Source organism: Dendrobium catenatum, unplaced genomic scaffold, assembly GCF_001605985.2.
Source record: "Dendrobium catenatum unplaced genomic scaffold, ASM160598v2 fragScaff_scaffold_338, whole genome shotgun sequence".
In the NCBI taxonomy this organism is placed as follows: Eukaryota; Viridiplantae; Streptophyta; class Magnoliopsida; order Asparagales; family Orchidaceae; genus Dendrobium; species Dendrobium catenatum.
The window spans coordinates 363029-382378 of NW_021318800.1; the positions used below are offsets into that span (position 1 = coordinate 363029).

Below are 19350 nucleotides of genomic sequence, written 5' to 3' on the forward strand. Positions count from 1 at the left end.
GAAATTATGTACTGAAGACCTAGACTTTTGTGAAGAATTTCAAGCATGTAAGCATAATTCATTAGGTAAATTTTGCAATCTTGATGGATTTTTATTTCGAGAAAATAAGTTGTGTTCCAATTTGCTCTCTAAGGGAATTATTGGTTAAAGAATCACATGGTAGTGAGTTAATCTGTTAATGGGACGCTTTGGGGTAGCCAAAACTTTGGCTATTCTACAAGAACATTTTGTTTTTTTTGCCACATATGAAAAGAGATGTAGAACCTATTTGGGTTAGGTGCGTTCCTTGCAAATAAGCCAAAAATAGAGTGCAACCCCATGGGTTATATATACCATTACCTATTCCTAAAGAACCATGGGTAGATATACCAATGGCCTTTGTATTAGGTTTACCCCGTACAAAAAATGGGAAAGATTCAATAATTGTAATAGTTGATAGATTTTCTAAAATGATGCATTTTATTCCCTGTCATAAATTTTATAATGCTTTAAACATTGTCAATTTGTTCTTTAGAGAAGTGGTGAGATTATATGGAATACCTAGGATTATTGTGTCGGATAGAGATGTCAAATTCCTTAGGTCATCCATCAACTAATGGTCAAACTGAAGTTATGAATGGAATTTTATCTACCTTGCTAAGAGCTATTGTTAGAAAGAATATTAAAACTTGGAAATAATGCTTGCCACATGTTGAGTTTACTTATAATCGTACTGTTCATTTTGCTACTAAGTTTTCACCAGAAATTGTGTATGGCTTTAATCCTTTAACTCCATTAGATTTATCTCCTTTGCCCGGACATTTTAATTTAGATGGTGAAACGAAAGTAGATTTTGTAAAGCGTATTCATGAGAAGGCAAGGATTAATGTGGAGCAACCAACCAAACAATATGCTAAGCAAGTCAACAAAGGTCGTACCAAGTTACCAAGTTACTCTTGGAACCGGGAGATTGGATTTGGTTACATAAAAGAAAGGAAAGCTTCCAAATCAAAGAAGATCAAAACTACTTGCAAGAGGAGATGGGTCATTTCAAGTGTTAGAGCGCATCAATGACAACGCCTACAAGCTTGACTTGAAAGGTGAGCCGTTTTGATGCAGATTATGATTTGAAGACAAATCCTTCTCAAGAGGAAGGGAATGATATATATCAAGCTAATGGTCAAGGAAGTCCTATTCAAATTACTATTGGTGATCCTACATGCGCGCCAAGTCACAAAGGCGGAAAAGAAATTAGTGGGCTATTTACCCGACTTTGGGCCCACGAAGACCTAAAGAGGCATGATAATGAGAACCTGATAGGATCATTAATAACCTTCTCCAAGTAGTTGATTAGTTGCTTTAATAGAATTATTTTTGTATTATTACTGAATTTAAAAAATGGAGGGGCTTTTATGTAGAATCTATAAAATATGCCTATTTAAAGGCCATAGGAATAAGAAAGAAGACAGATTTTGGTGGATCAAATTAGTGAATTGATTTCTCTAAGTGTTGCTGCCCATTGGGCTTGTCTTGGAGTCTCCAAAAATCCTTCTCTTCCTTCCAGGTCTCAACAGAGTCCTCATATCCTTTCCAATTCTGTCGTCAGCCCTCAGGTGTTGCCTTGGAGATTCCAAAAACCGCAGCCCTACTCCCTCCAGCCATCCAGCCTCCGGCTCTCCAAGATCTTCTGCCGCCAGAACCAGACCATCAAGAACCGGTTCTACCCTCCATCCCACCAGGTGTTGCCGCCTTTTAGCTTCCACCTGCTACTCCAACCGTGGGTTCTTCAAGATTTGGCTCCCACTAACCAGCCAAGCTTCTGGGCTTCCATCTTCCCCTATTCCCTTGTTGTCCACCACTAGTGGCTCAACCTCCCTAAACCTTCACAGCCTTCAAGACCTCTCAGAATTTCAGCATTCAGTAAAACAACAGCATTCAGAATTCTGCCAACAACAGATCTCAGAATTCTTTCAGTTCTCTGATCTTGCAATCCTCCCGCAGCCTCCACAGTTTTCAAGACCTCTCAGAATTCAGAATTCTGCAACGTCAGAATTCCAGAATTCTTTCGGTTTTCTGTTCTTGCTTCAAGAACTCTTCCGCTCTCAGTTAAACCCCACAAACCTAAGGAAACTTCGGATCAGAGGTTTTTTGTTTTAAGCCAGGTTCTTCATTTGCCCTATAAACTACCGGGTAAGATCGTATCACCATGTCACTGTGGTATATACTTTGATCTATTACTAACATGTCAAATAAGTGGCATTTCGTGATAATATCTCTGAATATGTTACTACCAAATACACAAAATAAGAAATTAGATCTGAGGAATATGCCCTACATACAATATATCTGGACTCCTAAAATGCATACTGCCAGTTTAAGTGGAAAAATAAATTATTTCGATCAAAATGTATAGGCTATCAACAGATTTTCAATCATAACGAGTTTCACTTCTAACTACCATTTTCATAAAAGGTGTGCGTAAAGAAAAAGCATTTGAAAAATAAAACAAAATATCGACTAAAAGGCCAAAAGAAGATGCTTAATAATTTGAAAACTAACCGCTGTATTTGTAGATCCTTCTACCCATCTTCTAGTGATGGTTGTAACCCGTAGCCTAATTTGACCTTCAGAATTCTGATAGCTGCAGATGTAAAAGGAAAAAAAAGTTTTACATAACACTATCTAGCAAGCTAAGCAAGAGTTACAGTGATGTAATAAGGCAATGACGGTAAATATAGTCCTTACTTTGTTAAGAACTGTATATACAATTGAGGATTTGGGATTCCTGATTGGCTTGATCGCTCACTTGGTGATATGTCAAAAAAGACAGTCAAACAAGTACTCCTATCAAGACCACATATTTTCCATACAGTTGTATTTCCTTGACCAATCACCGTATCTGAACAAAAGGCACCTTTCTGTAAAGGATATAGTAGAAAGCATAAATTTTATTCAAACTCTGGCATACAATTTTGTGCATTTTGCTTATAATGGTTAATGTACTAAAAATGCTACCTTCTCCAAAGATGTGCAAGGTCCAATTATGCCCTGAATTTTAATTTCTTTTGAACAGTTGATCTCATGTGTCCCGCTGACATGGAAAAAACAAATGGGAATGAGAACATATCAATCAAGTTATATATAATCCTTCTATCAAGTACAAATGCAAGAATAAATGATCTTATTAATGCAGTATGCAATACATAAGTATTATTAACATCCTCAGTCCTCACGGTATAATTCATACTAAAGTTTGGCCTCCATGATGTGAAAAAAGAACATAACAACTTGTATGGATAAATTTGATATGCCAGTTCACACTTAACTGGCCCAGCCGGCCCTTGGGCCGGCTCAGCTCGTGTACAGGAGGCAGAAACAATCCGCCTCCTCTAGTTCGTTCCGCCCAAAGGGGTGGGGCCCCACTTGTCCAAGCGATTTCAAATTGCAAAGAAGTGGGCGACTAGGGCTTGGGAGGGAAATTAAATTAGGAAAACTTTTGTATCAAAGAGGATGGGAGGATTAGGGAAAATTATGTTAGATTTGATTGGAATTAGGGTTTCATGGCGACTTGGGCTCCTTGATGGAGAATAATTAAGGAGAATGGTTTAGATACTTAGCTCAATAATAACGTAGTTGGGCTTCTTGATGGCTATCTTCATATATTTGTTTCTCTTGCAAAATGCTCTCAGATTTATATGGGATTCCTCCTTGACGTTGGCTGAATTTAAATGTGAATGCTCACTATTTTCTCCTTTGAGTGTGCCTGATATGGGAGAGAAAAGTAGTCACTTGGAGAAGAAATGAAGTGGAAGAGGAAAGGGGAAAGTAGGGCTGCAAACAAACCGAGCCGAGCTGAGTATGTGAGTGTTCATGTTTGAGTTTGTTTATCATTAGCTTGTTCAAGTTCGGTTCGTGTTTGATTCGAGCTTTATTGTTTGTGTTCATGTTTGGTTCATTTAATTTAAAGGTGTTCAAGTTTGGTTCATGTTCAGTTCATGCTCGGTTCGTTTAATGCTTATCGATCTTTAAACAAACAAGCCTTAACGAGCTATATTCGTGAACATATTTAACAAACAATCTATTGAACAAACAAACATTAATTTTTTTTTAATATTTATTATTATTATTATATAATGTGGGCTCCGAAAATTCGGCCCCGGCCTCCGCCCGTTGTTACTTTCTTTCTTCGGGGGAGTTTTAACGTATTAAGTTTCGGGGTAAATTTTGGGAAGGCATATGGGTTTGTAGATAAGACACTACCCAGAGATTTCGCCCTCATTTTGTGAGGACTTTATGATATGAGTTCTGGTTTCCTATAGGCACAAGCCCCTATAGTTAATTACCCCTCCCAATCATGAGAGAGAACTTTCGATTAAGGCTAGTCGTCAATCAGATACGTAGAGATACGTGTTATCTGGCATATAGTAACAACAATGGGCATGGAATTGAAAATTAGAGGATTTTATATTTAAAATTGAAAATTTCACCATCTTGCACTTAAAGTAGATGGTGGGGAATAGATGATAGACCCTATCAAGATCTCATGGTTATGTCGTCCTGGGCCATCGTGATCCCTGATCTATTTAGTCAGAGGAGGTAGTCGACCCAACCTGACAAAAGGATCCTTATCGGCAGCCACGAGTTGCTTCGTCCAAGGGTACCTTGTAGACCTAGGATGGATATTTGCCTAAGGGGACAAATTTGAATCCACCTTAGCTAACAGAGGCCTTTGTGAACTATCGATTATATCCTATTGATTCATATCTCAAGAATTTGATGCCACTAAAGAGTGTATTGGCTTTGGCCATAATCGATATTTCTTGGTGTTATTTGGCGAGAAAATAACTCGGTTCAGAAGGCCCTAGGTCATAACCGTTTATCCTGCAGTGCCATTTGACGGCAAAACAGCCGGTCAGAGGACACGTACCACGTCCTTATTGGCAGGAGATTATTTAAGAATGGATCCTAGTGATATTTTTTACTAGGCATTAGCTCTATGTGAGCTAAAGTAAATTTTAATTTGACCACCTAAACAAACTGTTGTGGAGGGTGGATGGATTTTGCTTTAAGCGTTAGAATGGTTTGATTTTCAGTTTTAAATATCTGGAATTGGATGATTTTTCTTGGAGTTTGGATTTTGGGGACATTTGTAATGAAATTTTAAATATTTGGAATTAACCACTCCGGTTGAGATAGGCATTTAACAAGACCATCATCGGGGTGTTTGGGTCATTTCTATTTGAAAATATTTATATTTTATGAATGAACCTTGTTGACTCTGTCGAGCTGTCGACAAAGGATCATGTTTCATAGGCTTTATGCCTTTATTAGTGAATTATCATTGTTATAAGCCTTGAAAGCCTAATATGAATATATTAAGATAAATATATCAGTCGTTGCAACCGTATATTTGTTTGATGGTTTGAACCCTATCGACTTCTATTGATCCGCATAAAAGGATTGGGTTCGAACTTGAATTCACTTATTGACCCACGTAGCATCCCTAGACGTCACATGTGTATCCGTAACACGCTCGTCGGAGCTCATGCGAGTTTATGGGGGCATTTTATAATTAAACTTTGTCGACTCCTTTTTATCTACTTACGAGGATCGGGTTCAAATTTAATTACATGCACAGCATCCCTAGATGTCACATGTGTTCTCACAACATACTCGTCGGGGCCCATACGAGTGAATGATTTTATCGATGAATTTTTCTTATACAGGAGCCTTGAAGGCCTAATATGATTGTATAAAATTAATATCCCGGTCGACCTCGTGACCGCATATTTAATTAATGGTTCGAACCGTATCGAGAAGGATCGGGTTCGAACTAAAATTCATCATTTAACCCGTGCAGCATCCCTAGACATCACGTGTGTATCGAAAACATGCTCGTCAGGGCCCATGCGGTATTGATTTTACTTGCCTCTTTCGTGTACATATATGTATACAAACTATGGTGCATATGCGGGGCACTTTGAAATATTTGTAAACGCCTATTGTCCGCTTACATGGATGTTATGAATCCGGTGGCGTGGCGTAGCAGCTTCTGAATTAACTTGTTCACTGCTCTGTACATGTAGATTGTCATGCACTACTTGTTGCTTTCTGCATGTGAATTGTAGTGTAGTAATGAATCTCCTGCTTTTGCTTACAGGTGGATCATGGCATTGTCATCAAATTGCCATAGGAATCCTCTTTGTTTTGATGTAGACTCCCTTTTCTCATTCATCGGGAGGTCCTTCTGAACTTTGAAATCAATGACCGCTGCTTTGAAAAAAAACTTCTTTTAAGATCTTCAGTGTAGTAGGCTTGTTATTTCTGGTGTTTGTGGATGCCAGAATTATTTTCTTCCTAAGTATAGGACCAAGAAGAAATTTTGAAACACCAAGAAGTTTATTTCGAATTTGTTCAAACATCTATCCCATTCTGCCGGAAGAAGGGTGCCCTTCTCATGGGAGGATTATGTCCCGAGAAGGCACTTGTACTCCTTGTTTGAACAACGTCGGCAAAGGCGATACCATAGCACTATCAGTGTGCATGATATATTGTCTCGTAATACCAAACTTTAAAGATCATTTGTATTTCCAAGGACCATAGATACATAGATGTTTTCTCTCAGACAAAAGGCAAGGAAGAAACTTTGTAACACTAGGAAGTTCAGTTCAAATTTGTTCAAACATCTCTTCCATTCTGTCAAGAGATGCCCTTCTCCGTACATCGAGTTGTCTTCATACCCGACATACTCGCAAATCTTAATCACCACTGTTATAGGTGATATTTGCATTTGTATTCATAGTGGTTCGTTGTGCCTACTATATATCCACTGTTATTATCCACAAGCGGCTCGTGTGTATTTACGGGGGCCCGCTGTATTCACTACGACTTCCTGGAGGTGTTCATAGAAGAGACATTATTCCTGCATCATATTCACCTTTCACTAATCTCAGGTGGTATGACGATTGTACTTGTTTGTAGAGGCGGGTTTTCCATAATTAAGTGCTAGTATTTTCATCTCAATCTACAGGCATTGTTGATTGTGTTGGAGATCTCAATAGCGCATATAGGACACACATATGCATTCTACAACCATTTGTTGTTCTTGCAGGTAGATGCACTTGATCTAGTAGAGACTATTGTAAGAGTCCATTACATTCTTTGTTTGTATGCATCGAGGTCTTGTAGCGTACCTACTTGTACCTCGATGTTGGTTATAAGGATGTTGCAATATCCTTCCTACAAGAGCTCACAGTCGTTTGTATTTGTTGCATCTTAGTCACATTTATTTGCGAAGATTAATGCATTTTATCCAACATTGAGTCACTATTGACCATACAAATGTTCTTGTAGTTTGAGTTCTCTCGTATAAGATTCAAGCTTTATTCTTTGTATATGTTTGATTCCAAGTTCAATTTCATTTAGACACAAATTCATCAAGTCTACAACTCTCACTTAATGTTGTATAGTCCGAGTTCAAGTGTGAGTTCAAGTGTTTGTTCAGAGTCTTCTAAAGTCTTTGCAAGTTCAATTGCATGTTCAAATTGATTTGAATTTGGCTTCAGTCTGATCTTATTTTATTTGGGATTAGTCTTTTATTTTAAAATTTGTTTAATTTCAGGTCCTCATGTCCACTGTTCATTTGAGTCCAAATCAGGTCCGAGTGCAGTCATATGTTCACCCGAAATTTCGGTAACCTCCCGGCGTCTCCCACATTTAGGAGAAAAATACAAAAAACTGGGCCTCCCGCCATGCTAGAGAAAAGCATTTACGAGAGGCGTGTATGGGTACTTCAGTACCTGTTCCAAAAGAGAAGCAGTTGTTTTCCCGCATATACAGAGCCGCGTACGGGTACTTAAGATTATCCTGGCCACGCTAAAAAAAGCATGCACCGGGCCTACCCGCCTCGTTGTAGGTGTCGCACCGGGTCTCCTTCCCACCACGCTAGAGAAAAGCGTGTATGAGTGGTTTGCCGACTCGACACAAACGCCAAGAATAGGATTTTGGGTCCAAAGGCCATTCACCTATCTCATCGTAGGTGTCGCACCGGGTTCCCTTCACACCACGCTAGAGAAAAACATGTATGGTAGGTTCGTCGGCTTGACACGCACATCGAGGTAAAACTTAAAAGAGGGATTTAAGTTTAAGAATTATACCTTTGAATATAGACCGGCGATGGAGGCTCGCTGATCGAGGCAAGGGAAGGGGCAAACATTTTTTTATTAATTATAATTAATTGTAATAATTAATCATAATTAAATATAACTAATAGTCTAATAATGATTAATTAGAATTAATAATAACTAATTATTATTTAATTATTAATAATTATGATTAATTAAAATCATAGTTAATTATAACTATTAATAATTAATTACACCTAATCAATAATTAATTGATATTAGGATTAAGTTAAATCCCTTAATTTCCTCATTAGAGTCGGCAGCTAAATGGGATTTGGCCAAAGAAGTGCGCGATAGAGGGTAAGTTACCTTCACAGCCGCGAGCTCCTGTTGTTGACTCGGAGCAAAATGTGTGACTTCTGATCTATTAGGAGGGGAAAGGCGTCGTTGGAGCGTAGTCAAACAGCACGAAGGAGCCGAAGAAGCGGCGGAAGGGAGAAAGTTTTCTCGACAACGAGCTCCGGTCGCAACTTCCGATCCAAATGTCGTGACTTCCGCTCCATCAAGAAGGGAAAATAATCAAACGAGCGTAGTCCAACAGCGAAGGAGTCGAAGTAGCGACGCTTGCAGTCTCTACACCTTCTGCGAAGCCCCGAAGCCATGAAGCCGAACATCAACGAAGAAGCGCGCGAAAGGAAGAGGGATTCGGTTCGAAGCTCTCGAGTGGGAAGGAAATTAATGAGAGTGAAGCTCTTAGTTTTAACAACGTGAAAGGTGCAGCGATCGAGGCAAGGTCGTGTGACGTGGGAGGAGTGTCGTGAACATGCGCGACGTGCGACGTGGGATGGGGCAGAGTAGGTATGGTATTTTTCTTTTCTCCTTTTTTTTTTGTTTCGGTTCACAGGTCAACAAAAAACAAACAAACATTAAATATGTTCATGAATATCTAAAACAAACAATCTAGCAAACATGGACAAATGTGAAATGTCTTTTGTTCAGAAAATTAAATTTATAATAAAAACAATTATCTATTTAAAATGAAAATATGATTAATCTATATGAATATATTCTTAAATGAAGCTTACCTGTTGCATTCCTCTCCATTCGAGCTTTTATCGAGCTTAATGTCGAGCTTGTTCACGAACTTCAAATGATGTTGTTCGTGAACATAAATGAACCGAACACATTTGTGTTCAAGCTTGTTTATTTAAGGATAGAGTATTTAAAATGTTGTTCAAGTTTGTTTGTTTAGTTAATTAAACGATCACAAACGAGCTTTAATCGAACCGAGCATCAAGTAGCTCGTCAAACGCTTGGTTCGCTTGCAGCCCTAGGATAAGGGGTCGGATAGCTTGGGAAAGGGGAAGGTAGTTAATGTGACATTAAGTGGAGCTTAGAGAATTGATTGGGAATTAATGGCAGCGCATGTGAAGAGGAGTTGATAGGCTAGGAATTAAGGAAAAGTAATTAAGGGAAGTTTGACCAACTAATTACAAGCTTTGAATTGTAATTAATTGTGCATGGGTAAGTGGGGAATTAGTGTTTGGCTTTGAAAGGGGAGAAGTTGAAAATTAATGAGGGTTGCTTGGGAAGATGAAAAGATTGCTTAGGAATTAATGGCAGCACATGGGAAGAGGAGTACGTACGCTAGGGATTAGGGAAAAGTAATTAAGAGAAGTTTGACCAATTAATTACAACAATTAATTACAAGCCTTGAATTGTAACTAATTATGTGGGTAAGTGGGGAATTAATGTTTGGCTTTGGAAGGGAAAAAGTTGAAACTTAATGAGGGTTGCTTGGGAAGATGGAAAGGTGGTTTGGAAATCCTACAAATTAAATGAAAATTCGATTTGATTTCCACATTAATTATGCTTGGGAATATCAAGGGTTCAAGTGCATTTAATGTTGGAATATTAAGGGTCACAAGAGAAGATGAAGGGCCATTTATTGTTGGTGGTGAGGCAGAATCTTTTGGACTGTAGAGGCAGCCAGTGGAGGTGGGAGACGCTTAGCTGGTGCAGGAGATGGGGGTTGGGCGTTCGGCTAGATAAAAACCAAGAGCGCAAAGGCTGTTGGGTGATGCTTTGCCTTCTCGAAGGACTTCTCATGCTCACACTCTCAATTCTCCAAGAGAACAAGATCACACAAAATCAAAATTTTATAACATAAACATCAAAACATTGCATGAGGGGATGGAGCCATATATATAGGCCAAACAAAAGGGAATAACCAAAAGACAACAATGCCCATGACACATCACATAAGTAGAGGGAAAAACAGGAAACAAACTAATAACATAAATAAGTCTCATACAAACAACAAAAACTAGAAATATAACAACTCAATCACGGTCGTAAACTCTTCATGGTCCGATGTCCTCATCCAAATAGGTCGTGTAATCATTGATAATGCAACGATGTGAGAAATGGCAGAAACACTAATTGAGACCCCACTGCACTCATTGTTTTTTGGGTTCCTTGACTTGTTTATAAATTGAATATTACATTAATGAATAGTTGTGCTCAAAAGAATATAGAAGCCTAGAGGGTCATAAGATGACTTATGAAGAAAGTAGTTTGACCATAAACATCACATGGGATGCAAACTTTATGAAGATTTTCATCATGACGTTAAATGAGGCTTTTAATTGTTAATGAATTTGTGAAGTCATAAAAGTTAGCTATGAAAAAAACTTATTTTGTGTTGACAATCATTATGCCTAGAGATTCAAAACTATAAAACAAAAAAATGCAAAAAATGAAAACAAATGACAAGTAGAGAATGCATCGAAAAGGTGATATGAATAAAGGCAAATTTCAAAAAAGGAGATATCGAGTGATTTATGGTGGGATAAAATAGATTATATCATTTCATATGCAAAGGCAGAATATGAGATATTAAGAGTAGCTGATATTGACAGCTTTGTCACATCCTTATGCATGGCTTGTGTGGGATACTATGATTGAAAAGGTAAAGGAATAATAATCAATATTAAGGAAAGGCGGATAATTAAAAGTCCAACTTTTATAAGGTGTATAACAATCTTGTGCAAAGAAGAAACTAAAGTAGCACTCCCCTTCAATGCTTAACCACTCCATAATCCAAGGTAATCATTAGTTAATCTCAAAGTATTACTTGTTGGTTATTAATGACTGAAGTTTCAATTATAGCATTCCTTGTTTAGGGATTATAATCATGCTGGACAAAGTAAAGCTCCAAATCAAGTTGCTCCACATAAAGATATGAATATATTAAAATGGAGGAACAAATGTCTGAAAAGGCTTTTTACAAATATTGAAGAAAGGGCAATGATAATTTGAAACATACTAACTACTTTGGTCTTAGTAATAAAAGTTAAATGAGGCTTTTAATTGTTAATGAATGTGTTAAGTTATAAAAGTTAGCTATGGCAAAAATTTATTTTGTATTGACAATCATAATGCTTAGGAGATTCAAAACTATAAAACAAAAAATGAAAACAAATGACAAGTGGAGAATGCATCGAGAAGATGATATGAATAAAGGCAAATTTCAAAAAAGGATATATTGAACGTTTTATGGTGGGATAAAATAGATTATATCATTTCATATACAAAGCCAGCATATGAGATATTAAGAGTAGCTGATATTGACAAGCTTTGTCACATCCTTATGCATGGCATGTGTGGGATACTACGATTGAAAAGGTTAAAGGGATAATAATCAATATTAAAAAAAGGAGAATAATTAAAAGTCCAACTTTTATAAGGTGGCATATAACAATCTTGTGCAAAGAAGAAACTAAAGTAGCACTCCCTTTCAATGCTAAAATACTCCGTAATCCAAGGTAATCATTACTTAATCTCAAAGTATTACTTGTTGGTTATTAATGATTGAAGTTTCAATTATTGCGTTCCTTTTTAGGGATTATAATCATGCTGGACAAAGTAAAGCTCCAAATCAAGTTGGTCCAAATAAAGATATGAATATATTAAAATGGAGGAACAAATGCCTAAAAAGGCTTTTTACAAATATTGAGGAAAGGGCAATGATAATTTGAAACTTACTACTTTGATCTTAGTATTGCTTTTGTTGAGCATGACTTAATAACTTCAAGGTACACCATGGATGCTTATTAAATGATATAGGGTGCTAATTTCCCGTGACTACAAAGTTTAACTATTAATGTTTTAGCACAACCATGTTCCTCATCTTATTCTGAAAGAAATTAGTGTATATTATTTCATCAATTCACTCAAAAGAAACAAGATAACTCCTCAACAGGATAAAGATTGGATATTTGTACGCACCAAACTTAGGTTTCTATTTAAGAGAGTGGAATTTACTAAAAGAAAGAATTAGTTATGGGATATTGGTGGGAATAAATTAACTACAATAGATGATATTGAAATACTTAAAATTGCTAATCACTCATTTGATGAGCCAACTTTGAAAACTTTTTTTTTCTGATGAAGGTGAAGAGCTTTTGAAGAGTGCAAGTGTTTTGTGTGATGTGATCATAATACTGAGTGTGTTAGCTCCAATTAAGGATGCATCGTAATTAAACTTATGTTTTGTTTAATTGTTCTGAAAAGAACTTCAGTGTTAATCCTTTTTAGGGCTTTTGATATTTTACAGATAATGCTAATATTCACAATATATTTAATAATTAATGGATGTTCATTTTGTTCTATTATTGAAAATTCACAATTACTACATCTGATGATAAGCTAAAATTTAATGATATAAACCAAGTTTGCTATTATTTTATTATTATTAAGCTTTCTATACGAAGTATACAATATTATGCTTAATTGTATAATCTTTTAATATCTAAAATCAGATGTTTTAATTATACATTTTATATTAATAATTTATAAAATTACACATTGTGTTAACGGTGCGTTGCTTTCTAGTTCAGTTATCTCATGTCATGGTATCCGTATCTCATGTTGGCTCCATGCTTCATGATATATGAGATATATCAGTGATATCTTAATATGCCCACCAATCTTTGCATAAAAGCAGCAGCTGATTTGAGCCAAGTTAAAGATTGGTAATGCTGTAACTAGACTTCGAGCAAAAGTAGATGGTTAAGGGTAGCAGCAGTTAACAAAACGCTCGATAGGAGGTCACTACATAAGGTAAACAATGTAAACAGACAAACTTGCCAAGCCAAGCTGCGTAGTTGGGAAGGACTGTCCATCTGCTGAGGTATTGAAAAAAATCTAAGGAATCCAGAAAAAATCACGGATACAAAGAAGTAAAGAACTGGCATTCAAGCAACAAATGTAAAATTCCATGCTACAAAGATTTTAAACATGCACTTGAGATGGATGCAGTAATGAGTGACACAAATATGCTATTAAATACGATATCACAAGAAAATACTCAATAGCTCACAAAATAGTATTAAGGTGAGGTAGGCATCCAAAGCTAAAACCACAAGAGCACACAGGATATATGAGACTAACTTCACAAGGTTTAAAATGAAGTTGACGAGATTACATCTATAATATCAATCAAATTATAAGATTTTCCTTCTGAGTTTTTCTAAAGAGAAAGCTCCACAGCTAAAGAGTATAAACAAGAAGATTTATTATGCTGATTTTAGTCATTGTTCTGGTAATTGGTGAAGGGTCTATATTTATGATGACAATTTTCATTTTTCCCGATATCTGATTATGATTTCCAAAAGATAACCATATGAAAAACACTTAAAATACATGTGTGATGGATGGAAATAAATTCGTGCAACAGATAATGTGCATGGCATGGTGTTCACAAAGAATAGGCCACAAACAATTAATGATGGCAAAGGAAGGTCAGAGCAGCAGACTGCATTAGAATGGATTCACACTTTTATGTTTTGCTGCCTCTACGAATGGCCATTTAAATCATCATGACTAGAACAACGGTCACAATGTCAGAAAAAATTAGGGCATTAATTTAACAAAAACCAACAAAGATGCAGTAAAACTCACTTGAAAGAGAGGCCAAGAGACTGTTCACCACTTTCAAAGATCCTTTTAAAAGAGTCTTTAAAAACTGGGTGCCCGAAGCTTTCAGCTAGGACAACAAGCCCACCAGTCCTTTCAACAGCAACTTTCATCTCCGCAACGCCAACCTGAAAAATAAATTGTTTTGAAGGGCAAAACACTTTGGAACACTTGGACTTAATTTCTAAGTTAATTTTGGAATTAAACTCAGAAGTTATTAATAAAATCAGGTACAAAGAAATTTCTTATCAATAGCATTCGGAACTTCCTGCTTTCAACCAAAAAGACAAGCAAAGAACCCTCCCTACAATTTGATTTGTATTCTTATCAATATTGTGAAAGGCTAAAAGAACGGCAGAAAAGAGATTATTCTGAAGATGCCCTTGCACTCTCACTCCTAAAACTCTTCTCTATAGTAATAGAGAATTTTTGTATAAATTATGGTTGAATATGTAACAATAAACTAATAAAGTGCTAAAAAAATAAATTTAACAAGAAAGAATTTAAACTTTAGAAAATCAACTTTTTGACCAGAAAGGTATAAGCAATGTAGTTTAAGAATGGAAACAGTATGAACCTGATCAAGGGCAGAAGCAAATAGATCTAAAACATGACCCTGATTAACGAGCTGCTTGGCCAGATTGTCATAAAATTTAACAGCCTTATGAAAATGTGGAGCAGCATCTTTATCCAGATCTTTGTGTGATCGGACTGGCTGAGATAGATCTTTGGAAACAATCTACAAAACAAGACCACATCATAAGTAACATTGAGCTATCATATCAAACCAAATAGAGCTCCTGTGCACATAATACTTTGGTTCCAGAAAAGTTACAGCAGGTCACAAAGGCGCAACTGAAACGCTGCCAGCTATATAAATATGCCTCAATTGGCCACCTAATACTTCCAAAGCAAGGCACAACAAATAGGCATTTAAAGTACCAATAATTGTCCATCTATAGAGACAACTGTATCAAATTTAACTATTCAAGTATTCATGGTTTGAGTTTCAGCATAATAAACTTAGGTAATAACTATATGCATGTTTATGATAACCAAGAAATACAAAATCACATATGGTTCGACAAAATTGCTTCTATACGTATGAATAATTGAATATTACAGAAACAAGTGTCATCACAAAATCAACTATTATGCAGTCATAATTAACTGTTACGTACAAATAATCTTGTACATACATATACATACTAAATATATATGCAAGATTATTTGTATGTAATAATACCTAATCTAGTCCAGTAACATTATACAAAAGAAGTAGGAAAGCTTGGCTAGGAAACAGCTAATTACATTACTACTCAATAAATAAAAGGAAAAAACTAATTACAATGGCAAAAAAAATCTTAACAAGCTGTCTGATCATGCCTTCTGTTGGATTTAATTGGCCTTGTCGATTAATGCCAAGGGAGAAATCCAAGGCCTCCTTTCCTTTCTTTTGTAGGAGTTGGTGGAAGGGATGTTTTCAAGTAAATAATAGATTTGTGGATCCTCTTTTTCCTTTCATAGCATCCATCGGCCTCATCTGTTTGTCAGTCCTTTCAACACTTCCGCTCAAATTAGATGGCAGAGATCCATCAATCCAAGTCTGCTCACAATATAATTGCATACAGGGTTGCAAAATGTTTTTATTAATACGTTAGCAAACTGCCCTCCTGGTGGGACATATGAAGTGAATATTAACCCATTTTATAACTTTTCTTCCATGAAATATCTACAACTTCCATATGTTTGGTACGATCAAACTGTGCAAAATTGTGAACAATGCTGATGACATATTTATTATTTGCATAGGTTCTTCATATCTAAATTTTAAACATTCTAAAATGATTTTAATCTATATGAGCATAAATACCATGTGCAATTGCTCTGGATTCAAATTCTCCACTAGAGCTTAAAACAACATATTGTTTTAGCTTTTCTTAATACCTAATCTAGTCCATATAGATATTCTAGGCTCCCATCAGCTTTATATTTAAAAAAAAAAAAAAATAAAAAAATTTACCCTATATTTTTTCTCTTTTAATGGTTTAATGATCTCTCGAGTATGGTTTTCTCCATGTCATTCACATCTTTTCTTTTGGCATCCTTCCAATACTTGCTTTCAAGTGCCTCAAATAGGTTTCATGATATTTTAATGGGTGTGGAGCTGATGTCTATAAGAAATGCTTTATATTTAGGAGACATTTTTTGAAAGAATGTGTATGATAGGAAGTGCTTGTAGAAATCAAGAACTCTTGGCTGAATTTTAATTTCAACAATCCCAAACACAAATCACAAGAACTAAGGGGAATAATAGGAGGAAAAAAACCATTTTAATTGATGATAGAGAAGCAAAACAAACAAGATACAATGGATCTTCAATTGAAGATGAAGATCCGGGTTTCCCAAATCCCTAGCCGCTAGTTATAGCCCAATCACCCTAATAACAATCTAAATTTCAACAAGACATGCCCCATCCCTAGTTTTAACAAAACTACTTAAAGCATACAATATCCAACAAAATATCCAAAAAAGCCCTCCCAATTTGAATTTTCCCTCCTAACCCGACCCCTCCTCTCTCTATTACTCCCTAGGCCTCACCACAAGTGGGTTGACGCTGGCTGAGGTGGACTAGGCTTTAGCCAGGAGTAAACAAGGACCGGTCTAGGGTGGACCACCGCAATAGTAACCGGTCCAGTGCATTTGGTGATAAGATACAAAGAAAAATGTATGGCGAAGAGTTGATCATTATAATCTGATGAAGATTCCAAATCATGAGCCAACTAAAGACTTTGACAAGGCTTATTATTTCTTGGATAAATATGAAGGGGTGTAGTGATTGGAATTATTGGAGTTTGAGTAGTTGGAGTGTCAAAATAGAAGATAGTGGTTTCATCAAATTTATCTTCTAGTTGGTGCTTCTCCTCTTGTGATGAAATTGAATTAAAAAAATTTATTTTTCATCAAATGTGACATCTTTTCAAGTGAAGAATTTTTTGTGGTAAAATGATAACACTTGTATTATTTTTTAGTGGAAGCATATCCAATAAAGTTGCATTTGAGTGCTCTAAGATCAAGCGTCTTGATGTTGTTTGTGCATGTGAACATAAGTAATACACCCAAATATTTTTTGGAGAATTTTTTAGAAGAAATTGTTTGTAGGGGATAATTCATAAAGGTAGTTCATGGGATTTTTTAAACCATTACTCTCAAAAGTATTCAATTGATTAATTATGTGGTGGTTCGAACTACTTTTCTGTAATATCTTTTAAAACTTGATTTATTTGATCATTAAACTATATTGCTCACTATCAAATACTATAGTTCGCTAAGAAGTCTAAGTTGTCTTGTGTGATTCACACATCACATCATTATAATTGCATGTTCAAAACCTAACATTAAACCGTCATGCGTCAACATGCTTAAACTGTAGACTTCAACAAAAAGCCCAAATTGATTTAGAGATAACATTGTCCCATGCCAATTTAAAGTTACCTGGCAAATAAACAATATCGCCTAAAATCTTGAAATCATAAACTAATGGTTCATGCCATTAAAACAAACTATTCCTCAGATATCATGACTAATCAACAGAAGCATGACCCAAGTGCGAGTTTTTTTTTTTTTTTTTATGCAACATAGCATAAGAGTTTGATTCCTCATTAACCTAAAACGTAAGATAATCAATTGTTAAAAAGACATGATGGTATTGATGCTCTTACCATTCCAGGGCCCTCCGTGCACGGCCCTCCGACCAAAGCTACAATTCTTGCCCCAGTACCAGGCAAGCACGTGCCCAGCAATCCAGCTGCAACACTCAGAGCAACACCAGTGCACCTCCGAGCTCTGTTCCCAGCCTCCACAGGCCACTGATCTATCTGCAGCTCATCTAACAACTAAAGAACAAGAACAAAGGAAATTTAAAACAAGAAATTATAATCAATCAACAATACAAAATCCATAAGAAGCAAATAAACCTAAAAAACTCACAGCATTAAGGGTATACTCGCAATCTGATGCTGGTAGCAAAAACCTATTGATTGACACTGCAGGATGCAATCCATTCGCCTGCAACATTCCACCCTTTGGGAAACCAGGAGTCGGTGCGCTCCCCGGTGCCGAAAGCCCAACCTGATCAAGAATCAGCTCCTTGGAGATTTCCTTAGTCCCCCGAAAGACATACAACTTAGAGAGCTCCGAGAATCCGAGCTCATGGAGCTGGACCTGGGTACCATAGGTGATGAGCCCAACGAGGGCATTCTCCGGGATAAGTCCAATAGCACGGCGCATGGCAGACTTGACAAAACCGAACTCCTCCTCGATCACGCATGTATCGATGACGAAGAGAAAGATGGGGGGCGGCAGAGAAGGCGCTGCCGAGGGATCGCCGCCTGAAACAAGAGCAGGGATGGCGTATTCGACGGTGGAACACTGTGGGTAAAGCTCGCCGGGTACGTTGCTCTCGGAGATAGCTGCGTAGTGGTGGGGGAAATGGTTTCGAGAAAAGCAGAACGGACAGATCCAAATCCTGGAGGGAAAATCAACGCGGCAAAAGGGGTTGAGGACGGCAGAGCAAGGAGGCTTGCAGCGGAGAGGAGAATACGGAAGGACAACAAGATCAGGAAAGGAGCGGATCGGAGAGATCGATGCGGCGACAGGTATCACGCACTTGCTCGCCTCGATCTTGGATCGAGGCCAGGCGTTCCAGGTCATGCGGACGCCGTCGAAGCCATCGGGATCAGAGGCCGCCACCTCCGTGGCGGGAGCACCTCCGGCCATTTCAGCCATTGATGTGCCGAAATGAGCTCCTCCAAGGTCGGTTTTGACGCGTGGGGACGCCGAACGCCTGTGGGGAAGCGTTGAACGTTTTTCAACGATCCTCTCGGCGATGTCTCCGCAATCTTGTCCTGCTAACCGTTATTTCAAGCAAACTTCGACACATTCCCCTCATATGCTTTTATTAACACAAGTTAAAATACAATAACCTAAAATTAAAATGTTTTTTTTTTTTTTTTAATTTACATAAAAGTCACTTTATATCATACTATTTGTTGAGTCCTAGAATATTGATGCCGGTAAAGAAATATATAGTTTAACAAAAATCCAGCACAAAAGCAGATGAAAGAGATAGCGTAACGTTTAAAGAGACACTAGAGTTTTTCTGTGAAAACTCCTAAAAAGAGGAAAAAACCACGGGGTATGATCCATTTTGAATAAATCCACTAATATTTGTAGTTGATTACAAATGAGGCCCTTCTTGAGAGATGGC

At 37.0% G+C, this 19350-nt stretch overlaps 1 protein-coding gene across 1 annotated transcript in view; it reads right to left on the reverse strand.

Moving 5' to 3' along the window:
• The window catches only part of LOC110100629 (protein transport protein SEC23-like), a 28645-nt gene extending 9635 nt beyond the window's left edge, over window positions 1-19010 (reverse strand). The window contains exons 1-7 of the mRNA XM_020828223.2: window positions 18072-19010; window positions 17804-17977; window positions 14659-14820; window positions 14067-14209; window positions 2995-3070; window positions 2725-2897; window positions 2539-2620 (exon numbers count right to left, since the gene is read on the reverse strand). Coding sequence (XP_020683882.1) covers window positions 2539-2620; window positions 2725-2897; window positions 2995-3070; window positions 14067-14209; window positions 14659-14820; window positions 17804-17977; window positions 18072-18869 — 1608 coding nt within the window. The 5' untranslated portion in view covers window positions 18870-19010. The remainder of the gene's footprint in view (window positions 1-2538; window positions 2621-2724; window positions 2898-2994; window positions 3071-14066; window positions 14210-14658; window positions 14821-17803; window positions 17978-18071) is intronic.
• Between the last annotated feature and the right edge of the window lie 340 nt (window positions 19011-19350).